The following is a 27,627-nucleotide window of genomic DNA, read 5'->3' on the forward strand; positions in this document are numbered from 1 at the left end:
TAAGAATTAGTAATAACTGGGTAAAAATGTGAAACATTGCTGTAAAGTAAAAAAAAAAATCTTTTTTGTTTTATCTAAGTTATATGTACAAATATTTAAGTTGACTTGATGAGTTAATGCTTTATTTATTTAATTATTGTACAATATGTTTCCAAAATTTCTTCTCATTTGTAAGTCGCTTTGGATAAAAGCGTCTGCTAAATGATTAAATGTAAATGTAAATGCAAAAGCACATATCAAATTGCATTAACTCAAATATATTTGTTACTAATTCTGGCATACTAGTAAATAAATCAGGGTGTTACTGTCGTTGGTGTGGTTGCAGTAAATGTTAGATGTTTTTATGATTGGTGTTTTAGGTAGTTTGTCTGTTTGCAGTGACTTTGGAGGACTGGTGCTGGGTTGGACATTTTAAGGCCTAGGTAAAGATCCTTTAGGAGGCTGGAGTGGGACAGAGAGGACAGGGGAGTTTAAATTAACTTTTAAGCTTCCCTTCAATAATCAAAGCAAAAAAAATAAAATAAAAAATGTTTGTATATCTACATAATTTGAACATACGTATCAACATTTTGATTTTAAAAAGAAATACACACATACATAATACATGTAAGAATATAGTTCACCCAAAACTAAAAATGCAAGTTTTTCCATACCTCAAAATTATAATGTTATTTAGGTTAGATTCGAATCACATCTTCTATTCCAGAAAAAAATAATTTAGTGGCAACACTTTATAATAATATTGAGTTATAAGTCACTTATAAATGATTAGTTAATGGTGAACTAATAATTTACAAAACAGGACTACACTTTCATATATGATTAATAAGTAATAAGTTAACATTTTAGTAATGTTTTATTAATTCAGTTATAAGTAACATATAAGTTAGTAGTTAATTATGTACAAATCGTTTACAAAACATGACTATACATTCATAAATGTTTCATTAATGGTGTGCTATCAATTTACAAATGTGTTGTAAGTTATCTTAAATAAAGTTAAAATCAATAAATTAATCAAACAGATCATTAGTAGAGGGCTTATAAGTTATTAGTTGATACAGTATGTATCACTTATAAATGATTTAAGTATTTATCTCAAAATTGTTTTGTATAATTATCTCAATAATTGTTAATCATGAACAAATTATGAATAAGCCATTAGTAAATAATCAATATATGATATATTGTCAAAGTTGTAAGGTCTGTGTTCAAAAGCACAAACCTGTAGGTATGCTAGAGCACTATTTTTTTAAGAAGAGTAATTAATGTGTTTTGAAGTGGATAAACATTTATAAATGCCTTAGTCAGGTGATTCCAGTTGCTTGTGTTAAATCCTTTCACTCATCAGCACAGACCTGTGTTCTGTGTGGGATCTAGTGAGAAAATGAACCTCTCAACTGGTTTAACCTTCCACTGAAGCTCACATCAGGTGCACAGAGTTAAAGACTCCATGTGTGTCAGAGAAGAAAGCTGTCTATACCCTCACCAGTCAGCACTTACACTGCAGTACACACTACAACGTGTTCAACACCTGTTATAGATTATGTTGAAACGCATAAATAAAATTCATGAATTTACACAGCATCTACAACAGGAGTTGAACACTTAGTAGTGTGTTCTGCTGTGTATAGTATGTTTGACTGGTGAGGGTATAGACAGCTGTCTTCTATGAAACACAACATTACTAAAATGTTAAATTATGACATATGAATCATTTAAGAATGTGTAGTTATGTTTTGTAAATGATTAGTTCAATAACAATGACATTAATTAATCATTTATAAATTACTTATAACTGAACGTTATTATAAAGTGTTACAGACTTTAGAAATGAGAGAATAGTATAATAAATAAATAAAGAAAACTATCCAAATTTGAAGGTGGAAAGCTAAAATGTACACATTTTTATTGCAATCAAGATTAAATTTGTTGTAATGTTCATGTGGATTGAGGTATCAAGCTAATTGAAATCTTCTCACTTCAGTTACTGTCAGTTCTTGTAGAGCTGCTTCATCAGATGGAGTCAGTGTGTCTGTCGAGCACAGTAATAAACAGCAGTGTCCTCTTCTCTCAGACTCTTGGCTTCAAGATACTGTGTACTTTGAGACACGTCCTCACTCATAGTGAAGTGATTTTTCATGGAGTCTGCATAAATAAGATAATCAGAGCTAGAACTCCTGCCAGAGTTCACTCCCCCAATCCACTCCAGAGCTTTCCCTGGTTTCTGTCGTATCCAGTGCATCCAGTAGCTTGTCATTGAAAAACCAGATATTTTACAGGAGATCTTCACTGTTTCTCCAAGTCTCTTTATCTCAGCAGACGACTGATCCAACCGGATTTCATCACCACTGATACCTGTGGAATAAAAATAAATAGCTTGCATTGATGTAGAGCATCCATTAGTGTATTGAATGCTATTGGCTAATAAAGACAATGTCAAACTTACCTTGAGTTAAAATCACTACAATAATGAACAGACAAATGCTTTTTGACATCATTGTTAAAAAAAAACCTTGACTGCTTTGTAACTATACGGGTGTATGGAAATGATCATTTAATGTTTGCCAGTTGTTGAGCTGAATTGTGTTTATATACAGGTGAAGTGGAGAGTGAATTTGCATATGCAACATTTTTGAGCTGTATATAAAGTGCTGAAGTAAGATGTGGGTAGAAATATGAGGAGGTGTTACTGAAATACTTGAAGAATTACACGTGAACTCCAACTTAACCACATTTACTTTAAACTAATTTGACCTTAATTTCTTAGCTCTGTTTTTGATTACTTTTTTGTGATATAATTTTTTGTCTCTACAATTTAATTATTTTACACAAAAAGGTATATAATATATGTCTCAACAATTTACATTTTCAGACAAAGTCACGATTTCACTGTTAGTTTGGGAGTCCCTCTTGTGGAAGCAGTGAATAATTGCTATAATGTACTATTCAACATTTGTTAATGTATTAATACTATTACATTCTTCAAGTAAATGTTAAAATTATTTTTTTTTTACTTTTTTTCAAAAGTGATTGCATTGCTTTTCAGGTTCTCAAATTACAATTATGGAATGTCAGCTTGTGTGTATGGAAACAATGTCTAATTTATTTATTCATTTATTTCAATTCTGCAAATAGACTGTTTTAAAAACCAGGTGTTGTGTGTTTTCAATCCGTGAGACGCCATTAGCAACTGTCCATGTGAACAACATGCTCTGAGATCCCATCTGTTTCTGTGACTATATAAATATTTTCAACTACATTAAGTTAGAAATAGATTTTCCTGAGATTAGAAATGACCAAAGAAAAAAAAAAGAAAAATAATTTCCTAGTAGTTCTTTGTAAAACTGTAAGGCAGGATATACTCAGTATTTGTCTAAGGGACTTGGGTTCAAACCTCGACCCTACATTCTGTAATGTCAAATAGAAAAATTCAGCTAAGATTAATAATAATCACCTTGCTGTTGTATTAAACACTCTTAACAAAAGTAAATAATGAGAGCTTCACCAAAAACATCAAACAATTTGTCCATACTGTATGACTTGTGCCTCCATGCAAATTCTCCTGAAGACATTTGATAGAGTTGTACAAGATAAATCTAATTATTTAGATGTTTAATTAAATTTATTCACTGAGGTTTTGTATTGTGAGCTCACTGAGCTGTTTATATGGTTGTTTTCAGATTTTGTACAGTGCTGTAGCTGTATTCATCACTGTGTCTCTCTTGCACAATAATATACAGCAGTGTCTTCATTCTTCATATTATTCATCTGCAGATACATCTGTTTCTTGCTGTTGTCTCTGGAGATGGTGAAGCGTCCCTGAACAGACTGAGAGTAGTATATATAACTGCTACTAGATGAGATGTATGCCAGCCACTCCAGACCTCCTCCTGCAGTCTGTCTGATCCAAGCTAAGTCTGGGTCACTACTGAATCCAGAGAATGTACAGGTGAGTCTGTGAGATCCTCCAGGTTTAATGACCACTGACTCAGACTCAGTCAGTGTTTGACACCAACAGACTGAAAAACAAACAGTTCAACATTAACATTTACAACAGTGCACACAAATAAGTCTGATCATCAACAGGTTTTTAAGACAATCTTACATTCTGTGAGAGCAAACATGAAGATAAAACCCAGTTTTGAAACAATATCCATTGTCATGTTATGAAAAGAGCAAGCTGAAGTATCAACGTCACTAACAACGGAGTAGAGGCTTTTTAAAGAGGATGAGGAGAAGTAAGTTTGCATAGGGTGCCCCCTAAAGGTACATTTACATTTTCTGTGACCTTATTGACCTTCATAATTATGTCTGCCTTTAAATATATTGTATGTTTATAGGGAGTAGTTCAGAGACATAGTAGTGTCTCATATTGGCTGTAATGATGTGCTTGACAAAGAATATAATTCAACTAACAGTATTTAAGAACACTCTTTAAAAGACACAGGAAAACACAAAAGATAATATAAACACAACCATGTAATGAAGATGCTTCTTTACTACTATTATCATTGATTCTGCACTGATTAGACTGAAAATCTGTTAGAAAGATTATCATTCAAAGATATTGATGTGCTGAATATATAACTGATTATAAATGTTCACATAGATTGGATTGTTATAGAGCTCAAATAAATTCTAGAATATAATTCAACATTTTCAGAATTCAACATTAACATATATTTATATATATATATATATATATATATATATATATATATATATATATATATATATATATATATATATATATATATACACACAAGCACTGTATAAACGTTTTCTTGATTTATTCAAGTTTACGTCAATTTCTAAAACACCCTGAGTATTAATTATAAAAAGTGAAGTGTGCTGAAACATTTTCTAGGACCCTCAGAGATCACATATATCTATTTACATTTACATACAAATTTAGCATAGCGTTTGTTTATTTATGCATAGCTGATGTATATCCTCCACTGTTACACCGATTAAAACTTTATAAACTCATAAATCATGCAGTAATGACTCATTTGGAACAAAACATCCTAGACTTTTACATTTTGTCCCCTTGGAATTATAAGGTTCTATCTGCGTTCTGAGTAGTTTTGAGATATTGAGCTTTAAAATTTTTGTGTTCCATAGACTTCTGTAGATAGAACCTTTTTGTTTTTTCAATAAAAAATCCCAAAATATACACAACTTAAAATAAAACATCACATAATGTAAATAAATGGTTACAGAATAAGAATATGTGAATAACTCAATTTTGACAAAAATGTCAGATAGAACCTTATAATTCCAAGGGGACGATTTTCTGAAGGAATAGTCAGAAGTGTTTGCCCATATAAATCTCATCCTAGTTGCCAGTGGTTAGTTGTAGAACAGGGTAAAAGGTGGGCCTATGCTTAATTTCTTAATTTAGCTTTATTAATGAATTAATTAATGAATAAACAAATTACTATGTTGTGAAAAGCTTTTGGCAATGATTCAGAACAGAAATTTTATTTTTTCATAATTTAATATGCCCTGAGAGTAACAACTTGGTTAAGACTCTAAACACAAGATTGCAGCATTATATTTTAATATATTTAAGTTCATTCTTGTAACGGGGTCAGTAGTTTTTGTTCAGCCCTCCTGTTTTTTGTCTTACTGTGAGCCTCTAGCACAGTAATAAACAGCTGTGTCTTCAATCTTCAGGCTTTTCACCTCTAAATGCAGCATGTTTTTGCTGGTGTCTTTGGTGATGGAGAACTGTCCCTGTAGAGACTGAGCAAAAGTAGTGCCAGTGCCACCGTCTATATATCCAATCCACTCCAGTGCTTTCCCTGGTTTCTGACGGATCCAGTGCATCCAGTAGCTGCTCATTGAGAATCCAGACACAGTGCAGGACAGAGTCACTGATTCTCCAGGCTATTTCACCACAGAATCTGAGGAGGTCAAAGACTGACCACTAACAGCTGAAAAAGATAAAACAAATCATGTTAGATCATTTAGAAGAGTGAAACTACAACAGTAATATAGAACTAATGGGAGTTTCTCACATGAAATAATTATCAGCAGGAGTCCATACAGTAGCATCTCCATCTCTGCAGTAAAACAGTGACAGTTACACTGCAGATGTTTGTCACTGGACACATGCACTGACTGAAAGTTTAGCTTTTATCAGTTTTTGAGTCTGGGAGACACTGAAATTATGTTTTGACCACAAAATTATTTGCATCTTTGCAGGTTTGCAGATCTGTAGTTTAATGCAGTAATCTGAGAATTATTACAGTAGACAAGGGGAAAATCTTCACTTATATATAAATAACTGAGTTATACATGTAAATTATTTTACTTTTTTCTCATGGTGTGTTATTTGATATTGACCTAACATGACGAAAGATTAATTATTTATCATCAGCATTGCTCAGTCATTTTTCAAACAGTTTCTGGTTAGCAGGTAAGGTTTTTTTATTTTATTTTGTTCTTTATCTTTAGATTAATGTCTCAGGGTGTACTCACACTAGGCACGGTTGCCATGAACCGGGCCCGAGTACGATTGTCCCCCCTCCCCACTCCCCCTCTGGCCTGCACTCACATATAGGGTTTCAGCATTCGTGCCGGAGCACGCTTACATCATTATGGTGCGATGGTTTCGGGATAAACAGGAAAAGCCGCGCTCTCTGAACACAATGGAGTCCATCGCTCTGTTTTCTTTGTGGATAATTTTGTGTCGTTTGGTCCACGGTGGTCCACAGCCCTCTCACAGCCTGTTGTTAAACAGATGTGTTGCCTTAGTGGCGTGAAAATTTTGTGTCGTTTGGTCCACGGTGGTCCACAGCCCTCTCACAGCCTGTTGTTAAACAGATGTGTTGCCTTAGTGGCGTGAAAATTTTCACGTAATCGTGCTGCTCGTATGAGGATGTTTGCAAGGTACCAGCTGAAGGGCAGCAAGGACTTTGCATTTTTGAGTTTTTATGCATTTTGCAACCTCTGCCGTAGACCAAAGCGACCCTTTCCCTGCCATGTTGGTTTTGGAGCGTCGCAAAACCGTGACGCAACGCGTCCTTTTCCGTGCTCCGGCACGGTTAGCACTCACACTTCATGCGAACTGCGCCCGAGTCCAACTGAACCGTGCTCTGGCCCACCTCTTCCAAGCGGGCCAGGGCCGGCTAATTGAGCCGCGCCCGGGCACGGTTCGGAGCACTCACACTAGTCAAACGAACCGCGCTTTGGTGGTCAAACGTACTCGGGCACGGTTCAAACTGGCTAGTGTGAGTACACCCTCAGTGTCATGTTTATTTTGTGGGGTAAGGCTTATAAGATCTGTGTGTGATGGTGTTTTAGACAGGCCTTATACCACTTCAGAGACTCTTCCCCTTTTTCATATTGCATTACCAACATATCTTCAGCCCACCATCATGTTTCTCATGATGAGTTTTTGAACAGGTGCTTGTATTTGTGCTTCCACTGTGTGTCTTGCACAGTAATACACTGCAGTGTCTTCAGTCTTTAACTGACTCATGTGCAGATAGAGATTAGAGCTGTCCTTAGATGCCGTGAATCTGCCCTGAACTGACTGAGCTGTGCTCTTATTAGAATCTGAATAATAATAAATAATCCATTCCAGTCCTTTTCCAGGTGCCTGACGGGTCCAGTGCATGTAAGCGCTACTAACAGTAAACCCACTGCAGGCACAGGTCAGTTTGTAGGAAGCACCTGGAGACTACTGACTGTTCAGACTGTGTGAGCACAACCTGACAGTCAATACCTGTGGATAAAAACAACATGTAGAATTATAAATATGGATATTTACAATAAAAACTGTTTGTTTTATCCAAGACACAGCAGCAAGCAACAGCAGGAGAAATGAAGAGAACATGGTTTATGAAGGCTGAATGATGATGATGATGTGACGGCTGGTGAAAGGACAGTCTCGAAACAATAGCGAAATAAATAAATATTAAATATTAATACTAAATATTGTAGAAACATAATTTTCTGTAAAGTTGCTTTGTAACGATTTATTTTGTAAAAAGCGCTATACAAATAAAACTTGAAACTTGAACTTTACAGAAAATTATGTTTCTACAATATTTAGTAGTAGCTAGTAGTTTGTGCACATTTGACAGGATTTTAGAAAAAATAATAATAATAATACAAGACGTAGTCAGCTAGACGATGAACTATCAATATTATCAAGTTATTATATGATTCAGTCACACATTTAGCAATAATTGTTAGTTCTGTTTGTTGATTCAAGGTTAGCATCATCTGGGGTCCTCTGAGGGTCAGCATCATCTCTTCTCAGGTGTTCTGGATCCAGACTGGAGCTTGTTTAAATCCTAGTTACCACGGGATGTAAATCCCGTGGCGAAACATAGAAACAAAATACAGACATCATTAGCATAGCTGCTGATCCAACAAAGTAAAATTAGTTTAAACCAAGCTAATGAATAAAAATGCAACTTTGAACAGATGCAACTACACTCACAATTAAAAAGAAACATTATTCGAATGCTTGGCGAAAGAGATGTGTTTTTAATCTAGATTTAAACAGAGAGAGTGTGTCTGAACCCCGAACATTATCAGGAAGGCTATTCCAGAGTTTGGGAGCCAAATGTGAGAAAGCTCTACCTCCTTTAGTGGACTTTGCTATCCTAGGAACGACCAAAAGTCCAGCGTTTTGTGACCTTAGGGTGCGTGATGGGTTGTAGCGTGGTAGAAGGCTAGTTAGGTACGCTGGAGCTAAACCATTTAGGGCCTTATAGGTAAGTAATGATAATTTGTAACTGATACGGAACTTAATAGGTAGCCAGTGCAGAGACTGTAAAATTGGGGTAATATGATCATATTTTCTTGACCTCATAAGGACTCTAGCTGCTGCATTTTGGACGACCTGTAGCTTGTTTATTGAAGAAGCAGGACAACCACCTAGAAGTGCATTACAATAGTCCAGTCTAGAGGTCATGAATGCATGAACTAGCTTTTCTGCATCAGAAACAGATAACATGTTTCGTAGCTTGGCAATGTTTCTAAGATGGAAGAATGCAGTTTTTGTAACATTGGAAATATGATTTTCAAGAGACAAATTGCTGTCTAATATAACACCCAGATTTCTGACTGTAGAGGAAGTAACAGTACATCCGTCTAGTTGCAGATTGTAATCTACAAGATTCTGTGTAGTGTTTTTTGGTCCAATAACTAATATCTCTGTCTTATCCGAATTTAATTGGAGAAAATTGTGTGTCATCCAATCTTTTACATTTTTAACACACTCTGTTAGCTTAGATAATTGGGAAGTTTCATCTGGTCTCGTTGAGATATATAGCTGAGTATCATCAGCATAACAGTGGAAGCTAATTACGTATTTTCTGATAATATTACCAAGGGGCAACATATATATTGAAAATAGAAGGGGACCTAGGACGGATCCTTGTGGCACTCCATATTTTACTGATGATAAATGAGATGATTCCCCATTTAAGTAAACAAAATGGTAGCGATCGGACAGGTAGGATCTAAACCATCTTAGAGCCTGCCCTTGAATACCTGTATAGTTTTGTAATCGATCTATGAGTATGTCATGATCTATGGTGTCGAACGCAGCACTAAGATCAAGTAAGACTAGAAATGAGATGCAGCCTTGGTCTGACGCAAGGAGCAGGTCATTTGTAATTTTAACAAGTGCAGTTTCTGTGCTATGGTGGGGCCTAAAACCTGACTGAAATTCTTCATACATATCATTTTTATGCAGGAAGGTGCTCAATTGAGCAGACACAACTTTCTCTAAAATTTTAGACATAAATGGAAGATTTGAAATAGGCCTATAATTTGCCAGTACACTAGGATCTAGTTTTGGTTTCTTAATAAGAGGCTTGATAACCGCCAGCTTGAATGGTTTTGGGTCCTAAAGTTAACGACGAGTTTATGATATTGAGAAGCGTTTCTTCTGCTACAGGTAACAGCTCTTTCAGTAATTTAGTGGGTACAGGATCTAATAAACATGTTGTTGGTTTAGATACAGTGATAAGTTTATTTAGCTCTTCCTGTCCTATGGTTGTAAAGCGCTGCAGTTTGACATACTGTTTTTCCATGCAATTCTAAAAACTTCTAAGTTAGTTTTTCTCCATTTGCGTTCAAGACTTTGAGTTAATTTCTTGAGAGAGTGAGTATTACTGTTATACCATGGTACAGTATGTTTTTCTCTAACTTTTTTCAATTTGATTGGGGCAACAGCTTCTAATGTATTAGAGAAAATAGTGCCCATGTTGTCAGTAATTTCATCTAATTCGTGTGTATTTTGGGTACAATTGGCAGTTGAGATAGATCAGGCAGGTTATTTGCAAATCTTTCTTTGGTGGCTGGAACAATAGTTCTGCCCAGACGGTAACGCTGAGACATATAGTTAATATCAGTTATACGCAGCATGCACGATACAAGGAAATGGTCTGTAATATCATCACTTTGAGGTACAATATCTATAGCAGTAAGATCGATTCCATGCGATATAATTAAATCTAGTGTATGATTAAAACGATGAGTGGGCCCGGTGACATTTTGCTTGACTCCAAAGGAGTTTATTAGGTCAGTAAACGCAAGTCCTAATGTATCATTTGCATTATCAACGTGAATATTAAATAAACAATTACCAATTCTCTAAGGAATTATCATTCTGTCATTAATTATTAATTGTCCTGTTATTGTCTTGCTTTCTTCTGTGGAACAGAAAAGTAAATATTCTGGCTGCTTTTTTTTCCATGTAATATAAAAGAGGTTTGATTCTGTCAAAGTCCAAAAATGATTAAATAAATGCCATTAAATATTTTATTATTGGAATCATTTAACTTGCATTTCTGTGTTTTAAGAAGTAAAATCCTATAAAGTTGGAAAGACATTGTGACACATTGTTTTGATTTTGAGGTAAATTATTCCTTTAATATGATACATTCTGTTTTTGTTATGTATATTATGGGAATTCTTAGTGTTCATGTGGATGAGAACCTGACCAATAACCCAAAAATTTGAATTTTCAAAAATGTTACTACACGCAGCTTTTGCTACATAAGACATTAACTGATGATTTTGTTTTGGATTACATGTGGATTATTGTTTTTGTTTAGTATTTTCAGTTACAATACTGACAAAACAGGATTGGATTTTATGTCTGTTAGTCTGTAAAACTGCCTAAATAAATCCCCGGAAATTTCATTAAAAAAAACATTGTCTCTCATCTTCAGATCAATCACTCATTTACTAGTTTTAAATAGAAAATATGTCAGTTGAGTCTGCATTGATATATTTGGGGACACACAGAAATGGGTGTGTTCAAACAAAATACACTGAGTTTTTTGTCAGCATCAATTAATGTGAAAATAAAAATGTATAATTTTTGAAAATTTGCACATTGTGACTCATTTTGGCAGCACAGGCCATATTTAGCAGATATATTTAATAAAAAAGGCTACATTTATTTACAAAGTATAACATCACCTGGCCCATTTAGTGTTTAATATTTATTTATTTGTTTTGATTTTGCCTTATAATATCATAAGATGTTTAATATGAAAAGGGTCTCCAATGTACTTTGTTTGTTTTTGTTTTTGAAAAAAATGTGTTCAGTGGAGAGACAGATTTTTTTACAGTTTCTGTGTCAGTTTGCAGCACAGTGTATCGCGAGAACCGTAATACACAGCTGTGTCCTCAGTGTTAAATCTTAATTTTCAGAGAATCTGTTACATGATTGCTGCTGGAACAGTAAAAATATCCAATCTATTCCATCTGACATCGGGTTCTGAGATTTTCATTGATGTTATGACCTGATATTAGTTCTTATGGTTATTTTTGTAAGAGAAATGAGTCGAACCAGACAAATTAAAGAGTCTACCAAAACTGTGCGTTGAAACACGAGCTGAATTCCTCAGGAAGTCATAAATCAGTTCTAGTGCCACAAGAACCAAGCAAGATGACCAACCAAATTTTTCACACAACAGCTTTCAACATTAACACCACTAGAACAATTATTTCAGTGCTTTAAGTGGCCCAAAAGAGGTGCCGGTACTCTATTGTAGCCTATTTTATTAATGGGGGGGAGGGGGGTGTCTGTGATCTTGGGTGACGGGATGGGGGGCTTATGATATTAGACTTCGTAGCCTATAATAAAAGATAATGAATTTCAAACCTTAACTAAACACATTTTTATTCAAAGATCAACCGTCTGTCATTACTCTTCAGTCTGCCACAAGAAACAGCAACATTAAAATCATGAACTCAAATGTCATTGTAAAAAATAAAAAAAAATAAAAAATAAAACAATGACTGTTGTAACAGTGCGTAAATCAGACCTTTCTGTAATGCTAACGTTAATAAGCTTAAACGAAAATAACGAAATAATTGTGTAGCGGAGTATTTTTTGTACACAGTGCCGCGAACTGTCAATCACTCCTGTACGCGTGCATCACTGTCCTCCTCGCAGCTGCAGCAACTTGCGCTCTCTTCATCAAGCTTTAAAACAAAAAGGGGACAAAAAGATCATATTGTCTTTGTGCATAGTCTATAGATTAATTAGATAAATGAATATCTAAATTTGTGCCTAGCCGCCTACTGTAGCTATTTTTTAGAACTTAGAAAAAAGATGCTGCAGCCAATGAGCAGCCAGCGGGGGCTGGCTGCAGGACGACTCAACCTCGGCAGACAGTTTTTAATGTTTATCAGACAATAAATACTGAAGATTTTGCTTTAGTATAATTTTCAGGACAATTAGGGTCAGATTCGGGAGTCGGGACAACAGTTTAGATTTCGGGACTGTCCAAAATTTTTAGGGACGTCTGGTCACCCTACCTGAAAGAGCTGCATTACTTCATTAGCTTGAGTCTGACCTGCAATGTTATCATACAGACTTGGTGAGGTGTCAGTCAGCGAATCATCTGATTCTGAATCATCTGAGTCTTGTTCTTGCAGTATTCAGAGTCTGAAGCCAAGAGAACATATGAAGTGTTGTTAACTGTATATAAATTTTAACCGAACCGAGTGTGGTGTACACTCATAATGAATTTCACACACCTTCTCCGGCCACGTTGAGTTGTTGACACTTAACAGTGGGAAAAGCGACACATACGCTATTCACTTGTTTAACTTAAGGGTGAATGGGTAATGTAGTTACTGCTCTCGGTGGGATGAATTAGGAAGCTTGCATTGTGAAGGGCGCTCTGAAAATCGGCAGTGCAGGTAAAAAGATTGAAACCTCTATTAAAACAGATGTCCAAATGAGCGTACCGGTATGCTAAAAGCACGTTCTGGGCGCACGGAGAGCTATATTTGGAAGTGGCGGTACTGAGTACCGGTGCGTACCGGCCCACTTAAAGCACTGAATTATTTACAATTTCAATTCGAAGAAGATAAATTTGGTGTCAAATTTGTTGTTCGTAATTGAAATGCAACGCTGGACATCACATGGAAACCCATGAGTTAAACACTTCCGTTGACTTCCCCCCACCTAGCAGAACCAGACTGAAATTCCTAAGGGGGAAGGGATTTTGTCTCCACAGAAGTATTTGTCAAGAGAATGGCAAAGAAACTTCTTTTGTACAGATATATGGACCAGAATGAACTCAAAAAGACTTATAAATGAATCAGTCCATCGCTTCACTCCATATTCATTTATGTGTAACCCACACATTTGACTATCATGTTATAATCACTTATTGTGTATGTTTTTTTTAATAACTATGGGACAGCTGAAGGATACATAGTCATGTCTGGTATGTGTGTGATTGAATCTACTTGCTTGATATTGTCCAGACAATAATTTATTTGTCCCATGTATCATATTCGTGTAATAGGAATCATGTCCAAAATGAAACCCTGCAAGGCAGGAAAATTCGGACCACATGCTTGGTAAGATAAACAAATGATTTATGATACCACCGAGCCAAGACAACATCTGATTGGTCAAGACAACATTTGAGGTGTGGCCAACAGGCTAAAAACTGAGGACATCGTAAAATCTTTGCTTTTAGTCTGCTTTTAGAATCTGCTTTTAGTCTCTAGCTATGCTGCTGCTATTAGCCATGTCTGCTTCTAGTCTCTAGCTATGCTTCTGCTAGCTTGTAGCTTCTAGCCATGCTGTTTCTCATCACTGTTCTTTGAGCGCGGTTCCTGCATGCTTCAGCCTGCTCGCCTGCTGCTACTTAGCCACGATGAGAAGGAACACAACCTAGTCTCGTCAAACTTTATTTCTTTTCTTTTCCGTTTGAGAGTTTCGTGTTCTGAGTTAAGTTTTGTAACATCGAGTCTCCGACGCCTGACCTCGGGTGTCCGTTCAACTTCAACCAGCGCACACGACTCTGCACTTTCAGCCAACACCCAACAACCACGGGCTTCCCAAGACGTCACTTCAGCCACTACTGAACTTCCAGCCAATCAGCGACACCGGGATACCCCTTTCAACGGGAGTCCCTTTCACAGGAAACGAGAGGCAATGTATCCCCAGATATTTGTTGTGCTGGTGTATCTAATATAATTTTAGTCACATTGAGGAACTCAATTCGAGGGCTAATTACGTGATTGATGGTTGTTCATGTCTATGCAATTTAACGTATTGCTGTAAACTTGGGATTCCATATTTCCATTCTCTTAAACTCATCTCTCCCTAATTTTCGATCTTCCTGCTACTTGTGTGAATGTTTGAGTGCGTGCGTTTATGTGTTAGATTAGTTTATATGTCTTAGATTTATCTAATAAAGCCTTATTCATATTGAAAAGAGAAGTATCTTGTGTTTTGTGCTTACAAGTTAATGTCTTAAACTGCCGATCTTGTTACTGTGCTAATTGATAGTGTTTCACTATAGTTTGGATATAAGTATCCAGCGCAGATTTGATGTTAAACGGCTCGTTCACTGAACCACAGAGTGTCTCCGTGACCAGCCGTGAAACAGTGATTCTGTTCAAATTCCCTTTAAAAAATCTTAAATGATTCCCGTTGAGCTTAAAAAAAAAATAAGCGGAAATAAGAGGAAACCGAGCAGTCGCACCTGCACCTGCTCGTCACAGGCTGAGCGGCCACACCTGCTCCCCATCAAGCTCTGGCTACATAAACCCAGCAAACGAACGCAGAGGTGAGAGATGTCTCCACAAGACTTGGCTAACCCTATGTTCTATTGTTTCTGCAGAGAGCAGTGTGTGACTGCCAGCCCCACCACACATGGGAAAGCACTGACCCACACTGTTGGAGAATGTGGGTAGGACAGTGAAGAAGTCACAGGCGACCCCTCCACACGCGGTGTTACCCCTTTTGGACTGGTTTGGATTATTTTCTCTCCTCACCCCTTGGACTCACACACCTTCTCTGTTTTCCCCAGGTGGCGCTCTTCCCCCAAAGATAGAAGAACTGCTGAAGCACCTCACCAAGGTGAGCATCCACCAGCAGCAAATTATGGAGCACATGGCCTCCCGGCAAGGGGAAACCGAACGTGAGCTCGCCGCGCTCCGTCTGGCCACGGCCCCACAAACTCTGCTACCTGACCCCATGTCCAGGAAATGCAGTTGCTGCCCATGATGACATTACAATATGACATAACGATGTATCTCCAGATGTTAGAGACCGTGGCCACACGGGAGGCATGGCCCAAGGAAGAGTGGGCACAGATCGTGGCCCCGCTGTTAACGGGAGAGGCACAACGGGCATACTTCACGCTTCGGGGTCGGGGTTCGACTGCTTACTCGCCACCGTCACTCAGCCTGCCAGTCCCGCCGGGAACCCCCCAACCCGGAAGACCCTGAAGAAGTCCCAAGGCGTCCCGTCTTGCAGGCCTCGGACAGCCCCAAGGACGGTGAGTCACCCCCTCCAACTTCTAACCTCTACTTTGATCTCTACCAGCAGGTGACTGGGGCCGGGGGGTTTTCCAAGAAGCAACATGAGGATGACCGCTTAAAACACTGTTGGGCCCAAGTGAGGGTCACGGAAGGGTGAGAGCTGCAGCCAGCGCCCCACCCAACTCCTCACTTTGTGGAGAAAATGACTATGACTAAAATGGCTTTACTGTGTCACGCAGCAAGGGGGGGGAGGGGGGAATCCTGCTAGTCGTCCCTCGCAGCAAGATGGAAGCGGTGATGGAAATAGCCCATGAACACCCTATGGCAGGCCACCTGGGAGCTCAGAACACAATACAGCACATCCAGGACTGATTCCACTGGCCGGGCCTAGAGGCCAAAGACAGGCATTTCTGTCAGGCCTGCCCAACCTGCCAACGGTCATCACACTGGTCCCCTCCCCCCAGCCCGCTGATACCGCTACCCATCATTGAGGTGCCCTTCGAGTGGATCAGGATGGATCTGGTGGGGCCGCTGCCGAAGTCCACCCAGGGGCATGAACACACCCTTTTCATCGTGGATTATGCGACCCGCTACCCTGAGGCCATCCCCCTCCGTAAAGCCACCAAGAAAGCCATCGCCCAGGAGCTGTTCCTTCTATGTAGTCCCATCCCATCCCAGATTCTGACTGACCGGGGGCCTGTTCTTCGTACGTCGCTTATTACATCCGAGATCAAATGACACATCCAAGATGATATCATCGTGCTCATCATGATCCGGCTAATTGGGTTCTTCGAACACACCTGTTGTGTATGATTAGTATCGCTGGATTGAATTATCTGAGATAATTGCGCGTTCATGTGTTGGCTTAAAAGGGGATATGTATCGATACTCGAAACCATGATCAGCAGTGCAGCGATTGGCTGGTGGCAAGACGGCAATGTAATGACGTCATATAATTTAAAATGACACCCGACGAAAAACTTGACAAACAAGCAAACAAAACTACATAAATGTTATAATAGATACATGAAACAGATAATAGACAATGTTTTTATTTTATTAGAATTTTTTTTCATGATTCCCAATTATTTAGATTCGCAATTTATAATAGTTGTGCAGTCTTTAAATGGGGTGAAATGCTATTTCATGCATACTGAGTTTTTATACTGTTAAAGAGTTGGATTCCCATGCTAAACATGGACAAAGTTTCAAAAATGATGTTGTACGTTTGAAGGAGTGCTTTTGTTCCAAAAATACTCCTTCCGGTTTGTCACAAGTTACGGAAAGGTTTTTTTTTTTTTTTTTTTTCGAGTATGGGTCTGTTTGACGTTAAATGGAGCGGAATTTCACTTATACTGTATGGGTCCTAAGGGCAGTTCTGCCGGAAGAGCGCGCGCTCCCATATAGCAGAGCACTGAGAGCAGAGACATTCACTGATCAGAGCGAGAGCGTCGCGAAATGTCACAAAAGAAGTGTGTTTTTGGTTGCGAGGGCAAGACAACCCTGCACAGATTACCAAAAAAAAAAAAAAAAACAGCATTAAGGGACCAGTGGACGGAGTTTATTTTTACAGAGCATCAACGGAGTTGTGCAAGTGTTTTTGTTTGTTCCCTGCATTTCGAAGATGCTTGTTTTACAAACAAGGTGCAGTTTGACGCCAGATTTGCGTATCTTCTATTTCTTAAGGATGATGCAATCCCAATGAAAAAGGGTCACGATCGTGTGTTGGAACCGCAGGCGGTGAGTAAAACTGCTTCAAATATCTCTGTGTTGTTAACTTAGCTATCGGCGTGTAAGCACAAGTAAACCTTGTACACCTTTAAAAAAAAGAAAAAAAAAAAAAAGACGACATAAAGTGGAACTTAGTCATTTTCCAAACCGCTAAGCAAATATATACAGTTTCAATACATACCACATAGAGATTTCCTGCTGTAGTCATTGCTGCTGCTGCTCTCGTTCAGTTTCAGCCTCGGGATCTGATTCTGGATCATAAATAAATGGCTGAATCTGACTGTTAGCCATGGTTTGATTTGGATGATGTTTTTTTTTCCTCACGGTAATGTCACAACTTCCAAACGCTCTCAACGCAAAAGCCTACTTGCGCTCATGATTCTTTAGCTCCGCCCACACGTCACGCCTCCAGATGCTCATGTTTTTCTGAAAAAAAACCCGGCACAGACTATTTTTCTCTTATAAATATAATAAAACTAAAGACTTTTTGGAGATAGGAAGGATGCAGTACTACTCTATAGGTACTCAAGATTAACAGGAGATTGGGTGAAAATGAGCATTTCACCCCCCCTTTAATTTTTTTTTTCAATGTAGAAATTATATATTCATTTCATTTTATATTTGGACTGATTTGTTAGGTGACAGCATTAATGAAAGTTTCTTAGGGGTCAATATCATGTTATCTTCATCTCCTGCGCTCCATCAAGCCACTCTTATAATAGCAGTCATCACTCAAAATAATGAACAACTCTATTATCTGTATAGCATGTGTGTAAGACTCTAATACAATTATGAAGTAATAATTTTATGACAAATAAATATATCAGTGAGTAAAACTGGCTGTCTATAGTAGGCTGTTATGGACTACACAGCATTTTTATATTATTTTTAATTAATTTTTTAAATGATTATTATTTTAAATTATTTTCCTTGGATCAGTAACGATACTCTTGTAATAAAGTAGCGGTGGTATCAGACATATTTTGAGTATCAGTTCTGTATGAAAATAAGAGATCTAATCCTGTTTACATGAAATATGCCTGCTCCCGAGAAGGTTTAAGCTTACGGACCTGTTGCTATGACAGCAAATCCGGGATGAGCTTCGAAGAACCAAACGATCCAAGATCACGCCAAATCGTCAACATTCAAATCCAGCAAACTGAGTTAGCGACGTACGAAGAACAGGCCCCAGGACTCTCAGTGACTCTGTAACATTGTAACTAGACCAACACTGAAAATAAATAAATAAAAATCTGAGTGTATTTAATACAGTCTGCAACCTTTGATGTTGTGGTCGAAAACAAATTAAGATACATTTTCTGTATATCTGTTAAATATTCAAGACCTACCACCTACCTTGTGTGAATGGAAGTTGAAATTCCCCGTTATGCCATATGATTCCTGCAGTGATTAAAAAAGTAGAAAGAATAAAGATTTCTGAATTGTATTGTGTTTCTTAAAAACAAATATTGAGACACATGCAGTTCTGTCAGCACTGATGACTAAATAATATTCATTTATTGCCTGACTGATTAAAAAGTTTGCAATGTTTAGTGAAAAAAAATAGTTAAAGATCAAATAAATGGAAGAAGCAAATAACAAATGCAGCAGTAGGCACTTTTTATTTGTATACAACACTTTTGCATTGTGTTTCCAAGCTGTCTATGCAGAGAATATAATAATTCTTGCACAGGTCTTCAGGCAATTTGTCACTGTGTATTGAATGCACAATAATAAACAGCTGTGTCCTCAGTCTGAAAGCTTTGACCTCGTAAGAAGACTGTGTTGCTGGAGGTTTGAGCAGTGAAACTGATCTTATTCTTCATTGTGTCACTGGTGCCTGTATCTCCAGAACTACAGAACCAGCCAATCCATTCCAACGCTTTTCCAGCTGAGTGTTGTATCCAGTTAGTACAGCCACCTCCTGATGCTGAATATCCAGTGATCTTACAGCCGATGGAAAATGATTCGCTAACACTTTATAATAACTGCACACTATTAATCATTAATTAAGCATTAGTAAACAGATAATTCATAATTTATAAAGCATTAATAGACAGCAATAATCAGTTTATAAATACAAAATAATGCTTTATTCTTGATTTAAAAGCATATCTATAATGTGTAATTTCATACTTTATTCATGATCAATTTATCATTTCTCGATGAAGTATAGCATTATTTACAAACCAGTTATTTAGGAGTTGCCAGTGATTCATAAGATCACAAGAAATGTAGTAAATTCAGGTAGTTATAAAGCATTTAGTAGTGGTCAGTTAACTATTTATGTGAGCTCATCTAAAGTGAGGACTAGTTATGCCTTGTAATTGTGCATTTATAAACGATATTTAAAGGCTCAGTTATCTTCTAAACAAAAAAAAAACGGAAACAAACACAACACAGTGATACAGAACATAGAAATATTAACAGCCTTTAAATCTCATTTGTAAAAGCTTTACAAGGCATAAATAGTCCTCACTTTAGATGAGCTCACAAAAATAGTTAACTATCAACTACATGAATTAACCCTGAATTACAGTAGAAATACATGTTAATAAACCATTTATTAACACTATAAGTAACTATTACTATATGTATGAATAAAAAGATGTATGAATGCACATTTAAATATTTATTAATCATTTACTTACAATTTCTAAGTGCTTATGAACCACTGACAACTCCTTAATAACTGGTGTGTAAATAATGCTATACTTAATTTAGAAATGATACATTGATCATTAAGTATGAAAAAACTATTATTAAATACAATATAGATATGCTTTTTAATCAGGTATAAAGCATTTATATCTGTATTTATAAACTGCTTATAAATGTCTATTAACTGTTTCCTAATGCTTAACTAATGAATAATAGCATGCAGTTATTATAAAGTGTTACCAATGATTCTCCAGGTTTTATCACCATGAGAGCAGGCTGATTCAACTCAATGCAATTAACACCTGGGAACATACATTTGAAAACACTGTCATTAACTGAAATGAGTTGTGCACATTTTTGTCACAAAACCTCTGAACATATTCTAAATAGTAGCAGCTACAAGACTCCCTAATAAACCCGTAGTATAGTGTTGATACTGTTACTCACTGGATGCTGTAGATAAAATCATTAGCAATAATCTAAAATACATGATTCTGTCTCTCAGGTGGGACCTGTGACTCTATCTAGACCGCAGGACTTAAAGAGCTCTTTATTGTGTCCGCATGCACCAGTTTACATAAGGAAGGAAATTTGCATCAATACTTTTTAGTGAACAAATTAAATTCAAACTACAAAACGAAAATTCCCCTAAATTAAATGACAACACTGAAGTCTTTTTTGTAAATGAGCCATTAAAAATCATTAAATATCTTCTGTTTGTTTCTTCTTGACACCTATTTTACAAAAAAATTAAGATGTAAAATCTAATTAAACAAAAGTCTTTATTCCTTATAATGAGTGCATGAAAAATGCACAGATCTCAGCACTACAGAAATATTCTTCTGTAGTTAATTTCTTTCTCACATTCATTTATTTTGATGTACTCATGGACTTTTTTCTTTCTTAAATGAAATGCATAATGTTTATTTGTGTTTCTTTAGAATTTATAAATTGGACTGCCTATTTCTCTGTCAAGAAAATTAACATTCATTCAGTGACATTTGTAACATCAACAAAAACTGCTTGACAAGAGCGCCACCTCTTGGAAAGGAACAGTACATCTGGAGCATCAGTGAAGTCAACAGTGAAGGTGGTTTTTGTATTGCTTTGACACTGAACTCATTCACTGTGATTCTCTAGCGCAGAAATACACAGCAGTGTCTTCAGTCTTGAGGCTGTTCATCTGTATATACAGTTGACTGCTGGAATCAACTATGGACACTGTGAACCTTCCCTGAACTGACTGGGAATAGTGCTTCTGAGAATTGGACGTGCCGATAGTTGAAACCCATTCCAGTCCTTTACCGGGTGCCTGTCTCACTAAAGCTGCCCAGCCATTGAAAGTAAATCCAGAGGCAGTACAGAACAGACGAAAAGATTCACCTGGTCTTTTTACCACATCTTCAGACTGAGTGAAGGTCTGACAATGAATATCTGTGGAAGAGAAAGAAATATAATAAACTGAAAAGTCAGGGGAAAAAAAGTATAACTATTTGCTTGCTAAAAGTATTTACAGTAATATTATTATTATTAAGAAAACAACAAACCATTTAAAAACAGTAGTATAAGGACTGAATTAATTATTGTTGCCATTGCTAATGATGCTCTTCAACAAAAAACACATACAATCAGTGAACAGAAACAGTTTATGAGATAAACATTACAGTTTTGCATGAACTCCTCCTCCAGCCTCAATTCTTCTTTTACATGTGCATAAAAAATGTAAATACATTAATATGTGACGTTAAATTTGTGACAATAAATTTGAATATGTGACATTTATGAGAAAACTTTTCATAGGTGTTAAATGACTATGTAATATTTTTAAAGCATTTTTAGCTGAATGAAATGTGTGAATGGATTAATAAATCCTTATGTGTTAATGATTACTGTATACTGGCACAGCTTGTAAATGACTCTGTAAGAATATTTATATGGGGACTGGTGTTGGATGCTGATGAAAGTCTAGAAATGCCCCTGGTGTTATGTATCTCTGATTCATGTGTTCAGGTTTTTGTACAGAGCTGTGGCTTGTTTATTTACTGTGACTCTCTGGCACAGTAAAACACAGCTGTGTCCTCAGTCTGAAAATTCTTCCCCTGTAGAAACACTGTGTTTTTGGACGTGTCCTGGGTGAAACTGATCTTGTTTTTCACTGAGTCTTTAATGTTAGTGCTACCATCACTACAAAGATATCCAAGCCATTCCAGTGCTTTTCCAGTGGGTTGACGGATCCAGTGAATGCAATAGCTTGATACTGAAATCCTGCAGGAGATGGAGAATGATTCTTGAGGTTTCACAACCATAGATGAAGGTTGAGTGAGCTCAACACAGAAAACACCACCTGAAAATAACAATAAAATAATGTATTATTAGATAACAGAAGCTTATTTCACTGATATAGATAGAATAAAAGATCAGTCAAGCTCACATGATGCAGCTGCCACCAGCAGTAATAGAGCTGATGAGAAGATCATGATTAAAAATGATGTGAATTTCTCCTTCTGTGCCTAAGACACACTTTGCTTTAGTACATGGAGTAGACGGAGAATTTGCATATAGTCATTTTGTTGTCCAAGATGTGAAACTTCTTTTGCCATTCAATCTTTAGTCTGTTTGATATATTGTATAACCTGTTGCACCATCAGGTTTTTAGATGTCCAATAAATGCATTCTTAATATAAATATAAACTTTTATTCTTTGATATGGAGGCTTATTTAGAGATTCTTATTGGTCGTCCAAGATGCATACATGTTTTTATTTTTTTGCCTATTTGTTTTTTTATTTTTTATTAATAATATTTTTGATCATTTTAAACACTGCACTTTTATAGCAATTTGTAGTGTAAATTTGAGGAACCTCTTCATAAATCTAGGTCTTATAATTTGATGCTTATCAGCAAAATTATATAGTGAAAGTTGAAAAAGTGGCAAATAAATGAATATACCAAAAATATCAGACACCTCTAATGAAACAGCATGAGCACAACTCATATTCAACAAACAAATTTAGTTTAATACTTGTTATTTAATGTATTAAAAACAATAAAATATTAGGAACAGTTCAATATTTAAGCAGAACTGTGTTTCCTACTAGGCCACAGATCTGTCTAATCACAGTCAGGCTGATGTTTTGGAAAAACAACATGAATTCCAGTGTGATTTTACTTATATACAAAAGTTCAGTAAACAAGATAATACTGAGCAACTTTACAATTTAGTTTTGTCAGTATTGCAATTATCTTTGTTTTTGCTCTGTCAATGCCATCGAAAGAACAATTGTGCCTCACAAGTCTCTGCTGTTTTGTTCCGGTTTATAAAAACTGGATACATGAATGCAATCCACTCCAGTGTTTTCCAGGGATTTCTCTCACAACAGCTGCAGCACAGTTACTGAATGAAAATTCAGAGGATGTCCAGAACAGCTGAAAAGATTCACCTGGTCTTTTTACCACAGCTTCAGAGTGAAGGACTGACAATGAATGTCTGTGGAGGGGAAAAAAAACAAAGTGAATACACCAAAACATTTACAGAATCTAAAGCTGACGATAGTAAATTAAATTTAATCTAAGAAAATGGCATTATTTACTGACCATGTAAAAATAATATTTAGAAGAGTAAATTCATTTTTATCATAATTGTCAAATGATTGTCCGACCTGTGCTGTCAGCAAATACAGACACATTATTTGTTGCAGCTTAAGAAGAAAACACATTACTGTTTTCCATTAACTCCTCCTTCCATCTGCATTGCACATTTGCTTGCAATGAACTGAATGATAAACAAGTGCACAGGATTTTTCTTTATATTGGTTCAAATGACACATTACTTGGTGATAAATGATGCAATTATTTCATTATTACAAGCTGAATTAATGTCTATAATTTCATTATGACATTTAAAAACCAGAAAGTCATTAGAAACAATTTTTATTTGTGATATGAAGATGTTTTTGTACAGGGAGTCTGTAGGCGTCTGTCACTGTGTTTCTTTGGCACAATAATACACAGCTGTGTCTTCAGCTCGCATATTCTTTCCTTGCAGTGTTATTGTGTTACTGGAAGTGTCTCTGCTGATACTGAACTTGCTTTTCAGAGAATCCTTGTAGTACAAGCTTCCATCACTCCAGATGATTCCAATCCACTCCAGAGCTTTTCCTGCAGGTTGACGAATCCAGTCTGTATGCTCACTTGTAACTGAATATGAGACTTTACAGTTGATAGTGAGAGTGGCATCAGGACGGACAGTCAGAGACTCAGGCTGAGTGAGTTCATATGAATCAATACCTGTATCAAATCAAATAATATCTGTTAATAAGAGATCATGATCTTTTGATCAACAAAATTATGAATTACACAGAAAACAGACTAAACTTACAGGATATGACTGCCAGAAGCAGCACTAAAGATGAAGAGATCATGGTTTGTTTCTCAGCACAGTTTGACTGAACTGAAGTGATTCTTCACTCCCTCTAGTGATCAGATGAATGTGTAAACTGACTCATGCCTGCTGCTTAAATATACAACAGGAAATTTACATAAACATACAGAGCTAATGAACTTCACGTGCATAACCCTGTGAACATTATTTTAAACAAGGCTTTTAGGTTTGAATCTAACTCATTATTGACATTGAAAGAGTCAATGAGCAACGATCATGTAAAGTCAACTGTATTATTCCATTATCTAATCATGCAATACTCAATACTCCTCATGTTATTATTATTATAACAGGGATCTTTTATAAACATTACTAACACTGAGAGTTTTTTGAAAAAGAGTTGAACACCTAGAAGTGACAAAATTATAATGTATTTCTCTCATTAAAATATTTATAACATTGAACTTTATAAATTAAATGTTATTTTTTTCTTTGCTCTACAAACGTCAAATTATTTACATCACATAATATTTATATATAAACAATTTCTTTTTTACTATTTTTACTTTTTTGACAGTTTTGTAAATGTCTGTATATGTATTTTTATTATCTACACTTTTACTTATTTTAGTAACAGCTAGTTGAAACAAAGTTTACTTTTTTATATTTTATTTTTGTTAACATATTTTATTTAATGCAATAATGATTTTTCTCTATTTTTTTATGGTTTTAGTTTTAGTTGACTGTAATAACCCTCAATCTGAAAGTGGATCTGTTGGACCTACATTGGAAAGACTGTAAATATAATTTGCGTATAGTTATATTAAATAGTTATATATAAATTATATAACTATGTTGGCAATATGTTTTAATATATTGCATTAATCCTATAAGATCACTGATCTGCTGAAATTTTAATCTGGCAGAGTGCTCTTCTATTGTTATATCAGCAGTATGTTCATCAAAGATTAAAGAGTAACTAAACCCTAAACCAACTTTTTTTAGTTAATGATCTATAAGAATGGGGCTTTATTAGTGCTGTTCATTGTTTCGAGTAACTTTTTTGACATTTGAGTATAAAGTGTTTTAATTCTACAATATATGGTGTAAAAATGTCTGAGTGCTGCCCTCTTCAAGTTGTACGGTGGCTACTGCAGTTGATTTTTCCTATTGGATGTTGCGGTGGCAAGTGATGTAAGCGGTGGCAGGTGACGTAAGCAGTTTCCAGCTCACCGTGCCCCTTGCTACGAACTACCACGCCCCTGGCAGTATAAAACCATCTTGTTCCGTCAAAATCACAGTAGTGAGTCAGGAGTTGGAATTGCGAGTATTGAAAACGATCAGGATCAGGATTATAGCATCTATTTAGCATATCAATTATATAGTTATTTAGATATTCAAGTTATCATAGATTTATCTGTATTTAGTACAGTGGTCAGTATGGTACATAGGTGTGTTGCTGGTTGTGACAGCACTGCTGGAATGCATAGTTTTCCAGCAGACTTTAAAATTAGGCGCCAGTGTTTGCATGCAATTGGCCTGGAAGACTTTGAGTTCCCGCCTAGAGCTGGAGTGTGCAAACTGCATTTTGCACGGGATTGCTTCTCCAACGCAATGGAGGTGGAAATGGGCTTCTCCACACAGCTCGCGCTGAAAAGCGACGCGATCCGGGAGTTAAGACCACAGTTTGAGCCAGTTGCTCGAATTGATATGAACAGAAACCTCGACATCCTCCACTTCAGGTGGAGGTAGGTAAGACAAGTCCTCTACTTCAAATGGTTGCTCTGTTGCAAAGCTACTTGCGTCATTACAGTCACTCTCCATTTTAGCGTCTCTGACAGCAGCTGTCAATCCATCCACCGAACTCGCTCAGCCCCGATCTCGTTTCGTCCCCTCTATCTCCGCTGTGATCTGCCCAGTGGGTGGAGTCAGGCTCTGACCAGGGGTTTAGTTAAACTTTAATAGCTTTGACCTTAACCTTCACTTTATAACTGTGATAGTATAAGTAATCTAAAAATGTCCTTCATGTGGTAAAGTCTAATGAATCATTTTGTATTCAAGTAAAAAATGATTGTACTGTTGTTACACCAACAAGATCTGCAGGTCATTTCTCAGACATTTGTTGGGCTTTAAAACACTCATATAAGTAAGAGTCGGGTTTTTATTTTTTAATTTTTTAATTTTTTTCATATTCCTACAGTATGTATGGGGACTTTTTATTGTTCTTTTCATTCAATATGTTTTTGAACAGAACTGCTGGTGTTTTTTATCACTGTGTGCTCTCTCTGGCACAGTAATACAAAGATGTGTCCTCAGTCTGCATATTCTGTCCTCGCAGAGTCTCCTATGTTGCTGGAAATGTCTCTTGCAATTTGAAATCTACTTTTCAGTTAATCACTGTAATATGTGCTACCATCACTATCTATCTCTCCAACCCATTCCAGAGCTTTTCCTGCAGGCTGCCGAATCCAGTGAGTCCAGTAGCTGCTGTCAGACACTGTATATCCAGAGAGTTTACATGACAGTGTCAAAACCTGACCAGGATTTAAGACCATAGAACCAGTCTGGATCAGTTCAACACAGTGGACACCTGAGGGGGAAAATATGGTCAATATTATGCATAACCTTGAGTGTTTTAATATGAAGTATCTCTAAAGAAGCATTAAAGACTTACGAGAAACAGCTGCCAGCAGCAGCAACAACCAGAGAGATGAAGAGATCATGGTTTGAGTCGAATGAGAACAAGCTGCGTGTCTTCATCTTAAAACTCAAATAAAGAGAGTAGGAGGAGAAATATTTGCATACATTACAGCATTTTGTGTATGAACAGTGCAACAACTGTACCTACTGTTATCAGACCAGAGAGTTTCAGGTACACCATGCTGTTTGAATTGTCTCTAGTGATCTCTATTCGTCCCTCTACACTTTTAGCATACACTGTTTTACTGGCGTCATACCAGATAACCCCCATCCAGATGAATGTTTGTCCTGCTGACTGTCTGATCCAGTGCATGCCGTACTGTCCAAAATCAAATCCAGATCCTTTACACGAGAGATTCAGAGTTTCTCCAGGCT

At 36.6% G+C, this 27,627-nt stretch overlaps 1 long non-coding RNA gene, 2 pseudogenes and 4 gene segments (V, D, J or C); all 7 read right to left on the reverse strand.

Moving 5' to 3' along the window:
- LOC113093872 (Ig heavy chain V region 914-like) overlaps positions 1 to 27,627 on the reverse strand; it is a 32,908-nt gene that overhangs the window by 935 nt on the left and 4,346 nt on the right.
- LOC113093866 (immunoglobulin heavy variable 5-10-1-like) lies at positions 1,889 to 2,531 on the reverse strand. The segment is given in 2 exon segments: positions 1,889 to 2,358; positions 2,450 to 2,531. Coding segments are annotated over 2 exon segments (384 nt in total).
- LOC113093867 (immunoglobulin heavy variable 3-21-like) lies at positions 3,710 to 4,181 on the reverse strand. The segment is given in 2 exon segments: positions 3,710 to 4,022; positions 4,109 to 4,181. Coding segments are annotated over 2 exon segments (369 nt in total).
- On the reverse strand, positions 5,455 to 6,151 carry LOC113093868 (Ig heavy chain V region 914-like; annotated as a pseudogene).
- LOC113093865 (immunoglobulin heavy variable 3-30-3-like) lies at positions 7,284 to 7,849 on the reverse strand (annotated as a pseudogene).
- Positions 22,467 to 22,674, reverse strand: LOC113093870 (uncharacterized). Its single transcript, XR_003287921.1, has 2 exons — positions 22,604 to 22,674; positions 22,467 to 22,516 (listed from the first exon to the last, which is right to left on the reverse strand). It is a non-coding gene; the product is annotated as an uncharacterized LOC113093870 (long non-coding RNA).
- Positions 24,136 to 24,677, reverse strand: LOC113093869 (Ig heavy chain V region 5A-like). The segment is given in 2 exon segments: positions 24,136 to 24,458; positions 24,550 to 24,677. Coding segments are annotated over 2 exon segments (351 nt in total).

This window comes from Carassius auratus, unplaced genomic scaffold (genome assembly GCF_003368295.1).
Source record: "Carassius auratus strain Wakin unplaced genomic scaffold, ASM336829v1 scaf_tig00215194, whole genome shotgun sequence".
Classification (NCBI taxonomy): domain Eukaryota; kingdom Metazoa; phylum Chordata; class Actinopteri; order Cypriniformes; family Cyprinidae; genus Carassius; species Carassius auratus.